This window comes from Notechis scutatus, chromosome Z (assembly GCF_049901735.1).
Source record: "Notechis scutatus isolate UNSWTSFEM ecotype Mainland chromosome Z, rNotScu1.2, whole genome shotgun sequence".
Classification (NCBI taxonomy): domain Eukaryota; kingdom Metazoa; phylum Chordata; class Lepidosauria; order Squamata; family Elapidae; genus Notechis; species Notechis scutatus.
Window position 1 is genome coordinate 1,175,849 of NC_142025.1, and position 15,720 is coordinate 1,191,568.

Below are 15,720 nucleotides of genomic sequence, written 5' to 3' on the forward strand. Positions count from 1 at the left end.
ACAACACCAAAATATTTTATCATTTCTTTACAATTCCACATTTGTGGACTCTCCTTGAATTTTTTTTTTTTTTTTGAGAAAACCCATTTGTCTGGGATGATACAAGTAATCGTTTAGTGACTGTTCCGAGTTACCAGGGCGCTAAAAACTGGAGCTTTTGACCATTTCTCACGCTTACGACCGTTTTGCAGCCTTCCTCAGGGCCACGTGAAGGAAATGCACAGGCTTAGGCAAGCTGACATGTGTTTATGACGGTTGCAGGTGGCCTGAGAGGGAGTAACTGATCCTTTTGCAACCTTCCGATGCACTTTTAACGCTGCGGCGATTCACTTAACAACAGTGGCAAGAAATCTCAAAAAAAAAGGGCCCAAAACTTACTTGTCTCGCTTAGTGAGAAATATGTCTGGATCCATTCTGACTGTTAAGTCAAGGACTTGTGTTAAAAAAGCAGAAACTCGCACCCAAGGATGGCACAAAGGCACAAAACAACACAAGCCAGGTGAGTCCCGTACACCATTCTAATCAAAAATCAGGGCTTTGGCATCAGGATTTGAACTCAGGATGCCACAAGCAGCAGCCTGAAATGGGATTTTTTTTTACAAAATGATTTTTGGGGTAATATTTGAAGATTATCAGATAGTAGAACGCACAGCCCAGACATAGAATATTTCCTAAAGGAGCCATCCAAACCCCAGGTGGGAAGTCCTCGGCTTATGACAGTTCCCAGCCCAAAGCACCTCGCAGTTACACTGACTGTCCTTACTGCACTCAAGTGCTTTGCGATATATGGGGATTTTTTCCCCTCACGAAGGTGCCATTGACGTCCAATTTTAAAAATTGAAAATGAAGAAAGAAAAGTGAATCCAGTCCCCCCACCCTCCCAAAAATGTGGGTTCGCTTAACAATGCGGTTCACTCAACGACCACCACACACAATAAGGTGAAATCGGGGCAAGTTTTCTAAGGATCCTTTGAAAGACAAGCTACGATGGGAATCCCGACTCGGTGATGGTCATTACCTTGAGGACTAGGTGTATGACAACAGTTGCCTGTTGTGCCTGACCCGCTTGAGTTACGACTGGAATTGGCAGACTCGAGGACGGTCGTAACTCAAGGACTCTCTGTAGGATAGGAATTTGTGTATCCCGTCGTGCCTGGCTCACAATCCCTTCCCAGGCAGAAATGGAGAAAGGGGCACAAATGCAGGATGCACAACTGAAGTGTAACACAATTTTCCTGTCGTTCTTCTGCGTCAAACGTCACCTGCACCAAAAAAACCCATAAAGAAACATGTACATATGGGGCGGGGGGAGAATCCTCAAAGTTACAGATGGAATACAACGGCGGTCGTGACTTTGTGTAACACTTTTTTTGTTGTGCATTGCAAGAAAGTTTTTCTGCTTGCGGGACCCACAATAAAAACGGCAACATTGTCTCTGCTATTTTAGTTTTTAAAACTTGTGTGTGTGTGTGGGGGGGGAAAATAGCCCATTTTTACACATATACACACACACACACACACTTGTGCACGACGTACAAATAAAAATATTAAGGTCACATATTATTTTGGGCTAAATAATTTAAACATCTACGGTTTTAATAAGGTGCAATAAATACAATTGTGAGTAGCTTGATCGACAGCTGAAGTGTTAGAATGCTCCCTTCATTTCTTTCAGTCACATAATTGTGGTTTTTCTGGTGTGCATGGGCACCAGTGTTTCCCCCCTCCCTCAAAAAGCACATTTAACAGGATGGCAACAGGATCTCAAGCGACAAATAAAAACACCAAAACTCATCATAATCTTCCCCAAAAATGGATTTAGAAAGCAATAACCCCCCACCCACCCACCCCCACGTTGGCGGATTGAGGATTTCATTTCTGATGTAAAATGAATGTAAATTCATTTCTGAAGGAAGCCGGGAAAAACAACCTCGATTTTTGGGGAAGAAAATACACAGGGTAGAGAGTGTCACAATTTGATTTTTTTTTTTCCTCCAAAAGGTTGTCTGTGAAAAGAGAAAAATCTGGAGTTGCCTCAGTCTCGCCTAGTGCCTAGAGGAGTGCGGCGGAGAAGGAAAAAAAGCTCAGTTCGGGGTCTTGAGAAAAATAAAATAGAAAATAAGGGATTTTTTTGAGGGGACGCCCGAAAGGAATTCTGGCCGCAGGGAAGGTTGCGTGTGTGGAAGAGGTATAAAATTAGAATTAAATTTGTGGGTTTTTTTTTTTTGTTCCTTCGCCGCAACCAGTTATGGGTAGAAAACTATTCCTACGGTAGCGAAGGAGTGGGAGAGCTTCAACGGTTTTCCGAAGACTTCAACTGAGGTTTCCAGACGTAATCCCGGATCATGGTATAGACCACACCTGGAAGACAAAAAAATAAATATCTTACCCTGAAAGTAAGTCCTAATTTGATTTTTTTTACACGTGTGCCCAATATAAGCCCTACTCCCAAAATAAGCCTTAATTACAATCCCGTCCACTCCAGAGTTCGCGGGTATCTATATATCTGGTATTCAGCTTTGTTCAGGTATTTTCCCATGTCATTATAGTTGTGCTTTTAAAGTTGTAGCAACGTTTCGGCAGAATCTCATCTGCCATCATCAGGCTTCTGTATGGTGTTCATCTGTGAGTCAGACTATCACAGCCGTTTCTGTTTTAAATTTGGGGCTAGCCTACTGCTGTGCCAGAATGGTTTTTTCTTCCTCCTGATTGGTTGGGAGTCTTGGTCTGTGTTTAGTGGTCTTGGAGTTTGCTGTGTTCTGCTTGATTGGTGTTTCTAATATCTTCGGTCTGTTTTGTGGGGTTTTTTTTGTCTTGATTGGCTGGCAACATTGTGTTTCCTGTATTGGAGGCTTTTAGTGCGGCTTGGCTGCGTAATATATATATGTATGTATGTATGTATGTATGTATGGCATTCAGCTTTGTTCGGGTATTTTCCCACGTCATTGTAGTTGTGCTTTTAAAGTTGTAGCAACGTTTCGGCAGAATCTCATCTGCCATCATCAGGCTTCTGTATTGTGTTCGTCTGTGAGTCAGACTTTATATATATATATATATATATAATTTGTTTTCGTGTCGCCCTTAACAAATGTCTCATTTAGCAAACGAAACTGGAGGCTGTGTTGTGGTCATAAGTCACGGATTGCCTGAATTCTGGATTTTATCCTGTAAATTTGTATTTTTTATATTTCTGAGTGAACGGAGGATGATCAAAACCTTCTTCCTCCTCTCCCAAATCGAACTCTGGAAAACTGATCCTTTTAAAAGCATTTTTTAAAAATTACCCGTGTTTCCCCAAAAATAAGACAGGGCCTTATATTAATTTTTGCTCCAAAAGACGCATGGATTATTTTCCAGTTAGGTCTTATTTTGGGAGAAATGCGGTTCTAAATGTGTGTCTGTCTGGCGGACAATCTTAACTGGGGCTTTTAGGGGGGGAGGTAGGGCTTATAGCAATAGCCAGCAATAGCACCTATATACCTTTTTATAGCCCTCTCTAAGCAGTTTACAGAGTCAGCATATTGCCCCCAACAATTTGGGTCCTCATTTTACCGACCTTGGAAGGATGGAAGGCTGAATCAACCTTGAGCCTGATGGGATTTGAACTGGCAAATTGTAGGCAGCTGGCTGCAGTAGAAGGAGCTTGCAGTACTGCACTCTAACCACTGCGCCGCAGAGGCTCATTATATTACGAGAATCCTTTAAAAAAAAACATTCTAGGGCTTATTTTCCAATTGGGTCTTATTTTTAGGGAAACGGGAAAAGCGGTGTGTTTGTGGTTCTGCCTCCAGGTGAGGCGCAACAACAGCCGCCCCGTCAACTTACCGCACACAATGCTGCCCACCACAAAGCCCTGGGCAGCCATCCGCGTGTGAATGAGGTGGATGGACATTTTGGTCTCTCCTCGGTGCTTCAGCCGGTAGATGCCATAGGCGGCCAGGGAGAAAAAGCCCGCCAGACCTGAGAAAGGCAGAGGAAGAACAAATCGGTGGGTCTGGGGTCCCCCGGGGTAAGGCCCACCTCGGGACGGGATGAGAGAGGAGGAGAATAAGGATTGTGGGGGTCCCGGGTGCTCTCTGAACTGGGTAGTTTTTCTTGCAGACCTTTCATGACCCAATTAGGTAACATCATCAGTGCTACCCTGTTTCCCCAAAAATACGACCTACCCTGAAAATAAATCCTAGCATGATTTTTACACGGGTGCCCAATATAAGCCCTACCCCCCAAAATAAGCCTTAAAGATTCTGCCCACTCCAGAGTAGACGGGTAAAAATTAAGCTAGGGTAGGGATTGGGGGATGGAGCTGCCCTACTACTTACCTTTGGACAGTTGTAACCAGGCCTCGCACACCCTGACACCTGCCTTGCCGGCCCATTTCTTCTGCAGCCGGCAAGGACGGCAAGGCTTTCCTGAAGGCCTCCGGAGCTGATCACAAAGCTCTGGATCGATCCTATTGGCTGCAGAGGCCTTCAGGAAAGCCTTGCTGGCCACAGCAGGAAGAATTCCTGAAGGCCTCTGACAGCGATGCACGCAAGTGAGGTTAGTCAGTGGATAACATCCTACTCCCTTCTACCGTGTTTCCCCGAAAATAAGACCTGGTTCCTTTTTTGGTGGCAAAAAATTATAAGACAAAAAATTATATAACACGGTAGAAGGGAGTGAGGGAGTGGGGTTTGTGGACAGAAGGTGGAAGGGGAGGAGGAAGGAGAAGAGGAGAATGACTGTGGGGTCCTTGGTACTCTCTGAGCTAGATAACATCTTCAGGGCTAGAAGGGAGTGGGCTTTTGTGGAGAGGAGGGAGGGAGGGAGGGAGAAAGACCACTAGACCTGGGAAAGGCAGAGGAAAACTTCAAGGGTTCAGGGCTCTCAGGTCCCAGGAATTAGATGAGGAAGGAAGGAATGAAGGAAGGAGGGCGGGAGGGAGGGAAGGGAGCAAGCAAGGAAAGGCAGAGGAAGAATTGTCAAGTGTTCAGTGTGTCTGTGGTCCCACTGAGAGAGGGAAGGACGAAGGAAAGAAGGAAGGGGAGGGGAAGGGAAAAGGAAAAGTGGAAGGAATGAACAACGGAAGGGAGGAAGAAAGGAAGGGAGGTGGGGGATGAAGTGAAGGGGAGGAGAGTAAGAAAGAGGGAAAGAAGGAAGAATTGTGGGGTCCTGGGTGCTCTCAGAGTTTGGCGGTTTCCTAGCAGATGTTTTAGGACCCAACTAGATAACATCATCAGTGCTGTAACTGAGTGATGTGTTCGAAGAGGAGGAGGGAGGAGACGGAAGAGGAAGGAAGAGGAGGGAGGAAAGGATTGTGGAGTCCTTGGTGCTCTCTAACTTGGGTGGTTTTCTTGCAACTGGGTAACATCACCAGCGCTACAACCGAGTGATGTGTTTTAAGAGGAGGAGAAGAATGACCCACAGACAGCCTAGGGCAGGGGTGGGCAAACTACGGCCCGCGGGCCACATCCGGCCCGTTGGTCTTTTAATCGCCCGCCGAAGATTGGTACAGAATTAAGGTTTGATGTGAATGATTGAATGATTGCATTCATTTGATTTTGACTTGTAATGACAGGCATTTCGACACCAGGTGGCGGCCCGTCTGTCAAATTTTAAAAGTCAATGAGGCCCCCGAGCCAAAAAGTTTGCCCAACCCTGGCCTAGGGTGTCAAACTAGCGGCTCACAGGCCGGATGCGTCACCTGTGTGCCACACACCCCCAGCTCCACAATGCCCCCAAAAAGCATCATGTGACATCAGCGTAACGCAACGAGTTCGAGACCTGTAGCGTACAGCTTACCAAAAACAGATTTTGTGAGTCTGATTGTCACATTTGAACCTGTAATCACATAGCCCCCTCAACCCCACCAAGGCCTTTTGAAACACAAATAACTCCATGGCTTAGGACCTAGCCTTCGCACTTATGACCAGAATCACCTTCTTGACGACACACAATCGACCATCGCAGGCTTGGCAAACTGATTCTACTTGAGTCTCAAAATGGGCCATTGGGAGATGGGGGGAATTCTGGGAGGTGAGGTGGATTTGGGGAATTTGGACCCATTGGCTCAGCTCTCGAGCAATGGTCGTAATTCCCCGAAGACGCCATTGCAGAACGGGATGGGCTCAGAGCGGCTGGCCGGCAGAAAAGAAAACTCTGAAAAGAAGCACTTACCGACGGGGACAAAGGGCATGTCCTTCGATTTGCGGAGCAATTTTGAACCCACCGTTTCATCGTAAGTTGGGAAGACTTTCTCCGAGGGGGAGGCCATGGTTGCTGCCAGCAAACAGAAACGGAGAAAAGGTTACGTCGGAGAAACTGGGGTGGGGTGGAAAAATACAGGGGGGGCCTCAACTTATGACATGGCCCGTTTAGGGACCGTTTTGAAGCAATGGGGCCACTGGTCCTCGCAAACGATGAGGGTCGTGAACGTCCTCATGGGACAGGTAAGCGGGGAAGTCCCCGGCTTATGACCGCAATGGAGCTCAAGGTTTAGGTTGGTGAGGGAGATGTTGGGGACAAGAGGTTTGCCCTAGTTAACGTTTCTCACCTACGGTTGTTCAAGTGAATCGTTGTATATGTACAGTACACACACACACACACACACATATACACAAACAGACACAAACAAACACACACATACATACTGTCAGGGTTCCGATGGATGCTGTAATTAATTCATAGACATATATACATATATACACACATATACACATACAAATACACACACTGATATTTATATACACATATTCATATGCACACACACTATACACACACATACATTATATACAAACACACACATTATATACATACACACATTATACACACACACATATACAAATACATGCATAGGTATATTAATATATTACTATATACATTTGTCCGGAGTCACCCCAGACACCAAAATGGGCAGTATATCAATTTAATAAATATAAATTTAATTAAATATAATCAAATTGGAAGGGGCCTTGGAGGTCATCTATTCCAAACTCCCCTATTCAAACAGGAGATCCTTACAGAGTGATAGAACAAGAGTTGGAAGGGACCTTGGGGGTCCTCTAGTCCAACTACCTATCAAGCAGGAGACCCTTACAGAATCATAGAATGGAGAGGACCTCAGAGGTCATCTAGCTCAACCCCCTGCTCAAGCAGGAGATCCTAACAGAATCAAGTGGGAAGACACTTTGGAGGTCATCTAGTCCAACCCCTTGCTCGAGCAGGAGACCCTTACAGAGCCATAGAATAACAAGGCAGAAGGAACCTTGGAGGTCATCTAGTCCAATATGTTGCTCTAGTAGGAGATCCTTACAGAACGATCGAAGAGGTAGAAGGGGCCTCGGAAGTCATCTAATCCAACCCCTCCCACCCAGGAGACCCCAAAAACCATTTCTGACCTGGCTAAAAAAAATGGTGAGTTGACCAAAAGCAGCCAATGCTATGAAAACAATGCACAAACTTCCTGTCTGTCAGACCCCATCCCCACCCAAAGAAAAAAATAAAAATCTATTTCTTTCCATATTATCCAGTCTGGATAATGATATTTTCCTTGTCAAAGAGATAATAACAAAAGTAATAAGGATTGATGATATTATAAGCCAAGGGGATAGTATTCTAAGGGAATCAAAAAAGGAACTGGAGAACCAGGAAGGTTCTAATGGAAGAGAGATGGGGCAAGAGTAGATATTTTAGAAACTAAAGAGAAGTAATAATAAGAGTGGAAATGAGAACTTGAATGACAGTATTCCTAAATATACTTAAATAATACAGTGATGGCATAAAAATAATATATTCAATTATGGATTAAGTAAATAATGAACGATTATCATTCAGTATGAATATGTATTATGCTAAATATAACAAACATGATAAAAAAAAATACCTTATTTGTATTAAAAATGTATGACAGGCCGACTAGGGTGATTGACATAAAAATGGAAATATCGAATAAATAATGAAAAAATCAAAAAAGTGAAATATCAAATAATGGATTATAAACTGAACAAGCAAATCATGGGAGATTTTAATTTAACATACATATTAGAATTATGTAAGCTTGCTAAATGTAATAAATATGATTAATAATAGTCTATTTGTATTAAAAGGTATGATACTTAGAATAGAGGCTTGGCACAAAAATGACACATTGAAATACTGAATAACCAAATAATGAAAGATTATGAGTTGAACAAGCAAATAATGGAAGATTTCAACTGAACAAAAATGTTTACATTATTATAATTAAGTAAGTTTGCTAAATGTAATAAATATGATTACTAATAGTCTATTTGCATTAAAAGGTATGATACTTAGACTAGGGAGTTTGGCATAAAAATGAGACATTGCAATACTGACTAGCTAAAAAAAATGAAAGATTATAATTTAACAATATGTGTATGATTGCTAGAATTATATAAGCGTGTTAAAGGGAACAAATATGATTAATACTATTTTATTTGTAGCAACATATATGACCCTCTGGTGCCACACTGTTCATGCATTGATATTTTTGTAAAAAATAAAACATAAGACTTTAATGATGATGATATGATGATGATGTATTTCCTGGTCTCAAATTTGTGACTTTATTTCCCGGCAACATTTCTGGCCCACAATTTCATCAGATTCTCTCCCAGGCGGTTATGAGCAAAAGGGCCGTTGCATCACTGTGTAAAAAATGTTCCAGGAAATCCCTCATGTTTATGGCTCATGTGATTTTTCACCTCTTTTGCAAAGTGATTTTGCAAACTTTTGAAAAAAAAAAAAATCACCTTGCCAACATCCTTGGCCTGATTCCATTTTTTTCCCCATTCAAAATCCCAACTCAGCAATTCCTTGGAAAGGAAAAAGACAAGGAATTTTTTTATTTTTTTTTTAAAAGGACTTTAATTGAACTAAGCTAGAAATAAAGAGAAATTTTCCAAACGAGGATGATTAACCGGTGGAATGGCTTGCCACAAGGACATGTGGGTTTTCCAACACGGTAGGAAGCTTTTATAAGGAAAGACCGGGCAGCCAATTTGTCTGAAAGAGTAGAGGTGGGGCAGGGGTTGGACTAGATGACCTCCAAGGTCACCTCCAACTTTCTGATTCTGTAAGGATGTTCTGTTTGAGCAGAGGATTGAACTAGATGACCTCCAAGGTCCTTTCCAACTCTTGTTATTCCATGATTCTGTAAGGCTCTCCGGCTCGAGCAGGGGGCTGGACTAGATGACCTCTTCCATCTCTATTAATCTGTAAGGCTCTCCTGCTTGAGCAGTGGGCTGGACTAGATGACTCCCAAAGTCCCTTCCAACCCCGTTATTCTGAAGCACTCAGCTATTTGGGTGTCGATTTCAGGAAATCCTCCTCTTATGATCACAACTGACATCCAATTTCTATCCCTAAGTGAGGCAGCTGTGTAAGTGGATTTTGCCCCGTTTTATGACTTTTCCCGGCCCCGGTGTTCAGGGGATCGCTGCTGTTGTTCAATAAGCCCCGGGGAGGCCTCAATATATGGCTGCCGTGGAGCCCTGACTGTGCAGTGACTTTTGGTCTTACTGTACGACTTTCCCGGTCGCAGTCATTTCAGGAAAATGTCCTGCCATCGTTAAGTGAGCAACCCAGGGCCGTTGTCACTCCAAACGGTCACTAAATGAACCATCGTAAGTCGAGGACTACCCGTACAAGAAGTGGCCTTCCAGACCCCGAAAATCCATCTAGGCTTCGCTAGGCCCAAACTGGACGAAAAGGAGATAGAATGTTCCAGCACCGAAAAGTTTTGTTTCGAAAAATCACAACTTACCTCTTCACAATTTGGGGGGAAGAAGGGTGGAAGCCTTGTGTTTCCAGCAGATTGACAGCTGTCAATATCCAGAAAGTGATTTGCAATTGCACCTTGCCGTATTTTGCAAGGCAATGAATAATGCCTTCAATTGTAATTGTAATATAATTTGACCAGAGTGGCCTTATCAGTTTAGAAGGGTGGCATATATATCATTGTATTGATTAAATTTAATTTACACACAAACACAATATAATTTAAATTTATACAAATATGTATACATATACATATTACATATACATGCACTCAAATACAAATACAGACACACGTTTAAATTTATACATTTATAAATGTATACTTACACACACACATGTACTGATTTATTAAATTTTAATTTTGTATATATAATGTACCAGTTTATGAAATATTATACATATAATATATTGATCTATTAATTATATACAGAATATATTGACCTGGTAAATTATAGTGTATTGATTTATGATTAATTATAGTGTATTGATGACTTATGAAATTTAATATAGATATAATTTAATATAGATATAATGGACTGATTTCTTAAATTTATATAATGTATTGATTTACTAAACTTCAGTTATATATACAATGCATTGATCTATGAAATTTAATATACATGTATTGAACTATGAAATTTAAATTATACATGTATTGAACTATGAAATTTCACTTTTACATATATTGAACTTAGGAAATTTAAATTATATATATATAAAATATATTAATCTAGTAAATTATATAGTGTATTGATTTATGAAATTTAAAATAATAATGTACTGATTTCTTAAATTTAAGTTTTATCCATATCATGTATTGATTTATTAAATTTCAATTATATGTATAATGTACTGATCTATGAAATTTCAATTGTACATATAATGGGTACAATTATATTTATATTCAATCTCCTATAGATGTATAATGTATTGATCTATTAAAGTATACATCCTGTATCATTTTATTAAATGTAAATTATATATACACATGCCTTCTTAGAGCTGAAGCGACTCTGGAAAGCTTAGAGGAAATATATTCTTTTGATTATATATATTTTTGTTTATATAAAATACTATCTATCTATCTTTATCATATTTTATATAATCAAATGAACTAAAATTACGATTTTCTTTAGGAAATTACACCACCCATCTCATTTAAAGTAACTCTAAATTTTATATATTATATATTCACATATATTATACACACACACACACACACATTTTATATATATATAAAATTATTAAACAACCCTATCCATATAATCCAATCTAATCTAATCTATTATAATATTATATGATAAAAAATGGCATTAACAGAATATACAAGCCCAGGATCGCACAAGGGGGAGGGGGGAAGGTAACCCTAACCCGTGGACATGCGGCCGGGGATGATGGGCATCGTATGCTCCCCGCGGCGGCAAGGTTGGGGGTGATGGGGAAGGTCAGTCCACTTTTCCCTCAGGCCACCGGGGAACAGCGGGAGAGCTCCCCTCCAGGCCACCGGGCTCACCTCAGAATATCTCCGATCTTCCGGTCTCACTCGCCGGCCGGCTTCTAATCGAGGATTAGGTGAGTCGAAGGCCTGGAGTCTTTCACCGCCCCGGAAAAATGACGCACTTCCGCCCTTTTCGGGAAGTGTCTCGCGTTCGTCCTTGAGGGCCTTTGAAGGTTGCCAACTTTCCCAAGAAAGCCTCCGGTCTTTCGCCGCCCCGCCTCCTTAACGTCACAGCCGCTGCTTGCCCAATCGGAGGGCCTCTTTCGCTGCCATGGTGACGCGGTTGCCAAAATGGAATGTGAGGAGAGTTGAGGCCCTGATTTTTTTTTTCCTGCGCTTTGTTGTTGGGTATTTGGTTTGTTTTCCCGCGCTTTTTTTTTGTGTGTGGCGGGTTCACACGACGCGGAATCGAGAGTTCGTTGACCCGAGTTCTCCCGCCACCTTTGGACCCGGGCAAAAAGTGGGGGGAAAAAACTCGGAGGGAGGACGGGAATTCAGCCTCCTTCGTGTTTGTGGAGGGGACTTGGTTGTGTGGACGGGACGTTTGTGCTTAATGCGTGTAGTAAGTAGACCCAAAAACAGGTTTAGGGCCCGTTGCTGCATTTGTGAATGCCTCAGAAGCAGGAAGAAAAAAATTGACTAGAGGAAAAACAATCCTCTTATTTATTTTTAATTTCTTTATTTAAAACCTTTCTAGGGCCTGTGAGGCAAGTGTACAAGCTCCCTCTTGACACCTGGATTCACTTAACGACGACCCCAGAAAGAAAAGATCTGGTCATGGATGACCCACTTAATGACTGTCATGACATACAACTGGGTTAAATGATCGTCATAAATTGAGGACTGCCTTGGTATCTTTGTGGGGGGAGAAATCCTGACTTGCAGGGTGAAATCCAAATAGAGGCAGTCCTCGACTTACAACCATTAATTTAGCGACCATTCAAAGTGACGGCGCTGAAAAAAGTGGCTTGGGATCGTATTTCACACTTAATGACGGTTGGATCATTCCCTGTGGTTGACTGATTCATATTTATGATGGTCGCAGTGTCCTGGGGATCCCCTTTTGGCGACCTTCTGACAAGCAAAATCAATGGGGAAACTGAATTTACTTAATGAATGTGGGACTCACTTAACAACCGCAGGGATTCACTTAATGACAGTGGCAAGAAAGATGGACAAATGGGGCGAAACCCACTGAACAAATGTCAAATTTCTAACCTTTATTGTCAATGCATAACGTGTACAATGAGATTGGCTGAGCCCATGTCTCGCTTAGCAATGGATGTTTGGGACTCAGTTGTGGTCGTAAGTCAAGAACTACCTTCTGACGGTGTGCTGTTGCTTTCTCCTGGACAGGCAGTCCTCGACTTAATGAAAATCATTCAGACCAGAGCCCTGGGGTCATATAAATTCAGATTAACAGACTTGGAAGAGATCTTGTAGGTCTAGTCCAACCCCCATTTCCGATCTTCTGACCACTCCTTGGCTTACGGCCACAGTTGAGCCCCCAAATGTCCGTTGCTAAGCAAGATGTTTGCAAAGGGAGCTTTGTCCTGCTTTATGACTTTCTTGCCACATTTTGGAAGGGAATCGCGGCCGTTGTTCAGTGAGTCACATGGTCGTTAAGTGAATCTGGCTTCCTGCAGGTCGGAAGGTCGCCAAAGGGGGATCACATGACCCGCCGGGGACATCGCAACCTGTCATATATATGAATCAGTTTCTGAGCGTCTGAAATTTGATCATGTCACCATGGGGATGCTTGTGTGAGGAATGGTCATAAATCAGAGGCGTTGACACTTGTCACTAAAATGACCTGTTGTAGATTGAGGACTTACTGTAAAATCAATGGGGAAACCAGATTCACTTAAACAACTCTGTTACCAAGTTCAGAGAGGGGACCAGGTGGGGCAAAATTCATTTAACAACTGTCTGTCTTAGCAACAGAAATTTTGGGCTCAATTGTGGTCTTCCGTTTAGGATTACTTCAATCAATCAAAAGAGAGCTGGAAGGGACCTTGGAGGTCATCCAGTCCAACCCCCTGCTCAAGCAGGAGACCTTGGAGGTCATCCAGTCCAACCCCCTGCTCAAGCAGGAGACCTTGGAGGTCATCCAGTCCAACCCCCTGCTCAAGCAAGTGACCCTTACAGAATAACAGAGTTGGAAGGGACCTTGGAGGTCATCTAGTCCAACACCTGCTCTAGCAAGAGACCTGTATAGAATTATAGAATGACAAGAGTTGGAAGGGACCTTGGAGGTCATCTAGTCCAAACCCCTGCTCAAGCAGAAGATTCTATATACTATTTCAGACAGATGGATAACCAGTCTCTTCTTCGATACACGCACACACACAGTGATGGAGAACAAATAAATAGAAATATTTGGGAGACGTCTGGTGGGACTTATCAGCATCTTGCTGCCGATTAATTTAGAAATGGCGGAGGATCCTGGTTAAGACAAACTGGAAGCTGGATGAAGGTTAAAGGAAAGGGGTTTCCATCCTTTCAACAGTCAAACTTAGCTTATTTTCTTGAAGCAAGAACATACACACACAAAAACCAGAATTATTTCTGCTTTGCATGCAAGGACTCTCTTGCTCTGCTTTTTCCAACCTGGCTGGCTGCCATATACCATTCAGCATTTCTTGTTTAATTCTCTTCCAATTTTTTCTGCTTTGGCTCCTAATTTTTATTTCTTTTTCAAAAATTTCCTTTCCATTTTTTTCTGCTTTAGCTCCTGATGTTCATTTTTTTTTTAATTCTCTTCCATTTTTTTTCTCCTTTGACTCACATTTCTTTTTAAATTTTCTTTCCATTTTTTTCTGCTTTGACTCCCGATGTTCATTTCTTGTTTTTAATCCTCTGCCATTTTTTTCTGCTTTAACTCCCAGTTTTCATGACTCTTTGAATTCTCTTCCAATTGTTTCCGCTTTGGATCACCATTTTTTTTGAAGTCTTTTTTTTGTTTTTTTGAAGTCTTGGAGAGGCCTGGATGTTCTCTCTTTCTTTCTTTTTCTTTATTCCAGCCAAGAGTTACACAACCGGCAAAGTGATGACTAAAGTGTGTGTCTCCACACTTACAGTATTGGTGTGGCTGGTTACATATTGACCTGAACGTTTCCCAAGAATTGTCTCTGTTCCAGATACAAAGAACAAGCAGGTTGCATGCTTTTACGTAACTGTGTAATCACGAGTTTTTGCATTTGCACATACTTGTTCCTGGATGACTCAACCCTTTTTAAAATACTCGACTTACGACCACTTTGGGCTTCAAAAATTTTCTGCCTTGTTGCTCGGTGAGCCGTGGCCAGGGTGGGAGTGGCCTAGTCGACCTCCTGCACCACGGCGGGCGGGGCATTTTTGCCCTCCCCGGGCTCCGGAGGCTTTCCTTGAGCTTCCAGGAGGCCAAAAACAGTTGCCTTCCCGGGCACCGGAGGCCCTCTGGAGCTCGTTTCTGGCCTTCTGGAGCCCCCGGGAGGCCCGTTTTTCACCCTCCCTGAGCCGCTGTGCGGGCCTTGCACTTACCCGGCATTCAAAAACAGCCGCCTGAATATTAGATAATAATTCTGTTGACGTCCAAATCATATCTATTCTGGACCATGATGAATGTCTATTCGAATAGAAAGTATATTGTTGAGTTTTAGGTGGGATTTGCCGGTTCCCCGAACTGGTCCTTAAAAAATGATAAAATTAGCTACCGGTTCGCTTGAACCGGGGCAAACCAGTAGCAGCCCCACCCATTTACGATCACAATTGAGCCCCAACTTTACGTTGCTAAATGAAGCAAGTTTTTATTTATCTATTTATTGAACTTATATTGCTGCCTATTCGCCCATGGCGAATCGAGGCGGCTTACAGATTGTAAAAACCAATGTTAGTTGCACGGTCATTAAATGAATCCAGCTTCCCCCCCCCCCCGCATTGACTTTGCTTGACGGAAGATCGCAAAAGTGAATCGCGCAACACCCCAGGGGAAGGCTGCCACCTTTGTAAACATGAGTCGGTGGCAGAGTGTGTGAATTTCAATCATGCGACTGAGAAGTCCATGACGGTCATTAAGTGTGAAAAAATGGCTAGGGCTGTTGTAACTTTGAACGGTCAGTAAACGAAGTGTGAGTCGAGAACGACCTGAAATTGTTGTTTAGTGGCCGTTTGAAGTTCCAATGGCCCTGAAAAAAGTGACTTATGACTGTTCTTCACACTTACGATCATTGCTGCATCCCTTAAGTGATCGGAATTCAGATGCTCGGTAACTGACTCATATTTACGACAGTCGCAGTGTTCCGGGAGGTGTCACGTAATCCCCTTTTGCGACCTAATGACAGGCAATCAAATGGGGAAGCCATACTCACTTAACAACCGTTGTAACTCACTTAACAACTGCAGGGATTCACTTAAGCCCGGTGGCAAGGAAGGTCAAAGGCAAAGACTCACTTAACAGTCTCGCT

The 15,720-nt window shown here is 42.5% G+C and overlaps 1 protein-coding gene across 1 annotated transcript; it reads right to left on the reverse strand.

Moving 5' to 3' along the window:
* Positions 1-1,563: 1,563 nt before the first annotated feature.
* HIGD1A (HIG1 hypoxia inducible domain family member 1A) lies at positions 1,564-11,509 on the reverse strand. The gene is made up of 4 exons (XM_026689036.2): positions 11,291-11,509; positions 6,157-6,258; positions 3,826-3,960; positions 1,564-2,361 (listed from the first exon to the last, which is right to left on the reverse strand). The coding sequence occupies exons 2-4, from the start codon at positions 6,251-6,253 to the stop codon at positions 2,294-2,296; spliced, it is 300 nt and encodes a 99-aa protein (XP_026544821.1). The 5' UTR covers positions 6,254-6,258; positions 11,291-11,509; the 3' UTR covers positions 1,564-2,293.
* Between the last annotated feature and the right edge of the window lie 4,211 nt (positions 11,510-15,720).

Bases quoted from the DNA above. Each gene is read 5' to 3' on its own strand.
- HIGD1A (XM_026689036.2), bottom strand. From the start codon at position 6,253: ATGGCCTCCCCCTCGGAGAAAGTCTTCCCAACTTACGATGAAACGGTG. The intron at 3,961-6,156 runs GTAAGTGCTTCT...TGCCTTTCTCAG, and splicing joins CATGCCCTTTGTCCCCGTCG to GTCTGGCGGGCTTTTTCTCC. The intron at 2,362-3,825 runs GTAAGTTGACGG...TTTGTCTTCCAG, and splicing joins GGTGGGCAGCATTGTGTGCG to GTGTGGTCTATACCATGATC.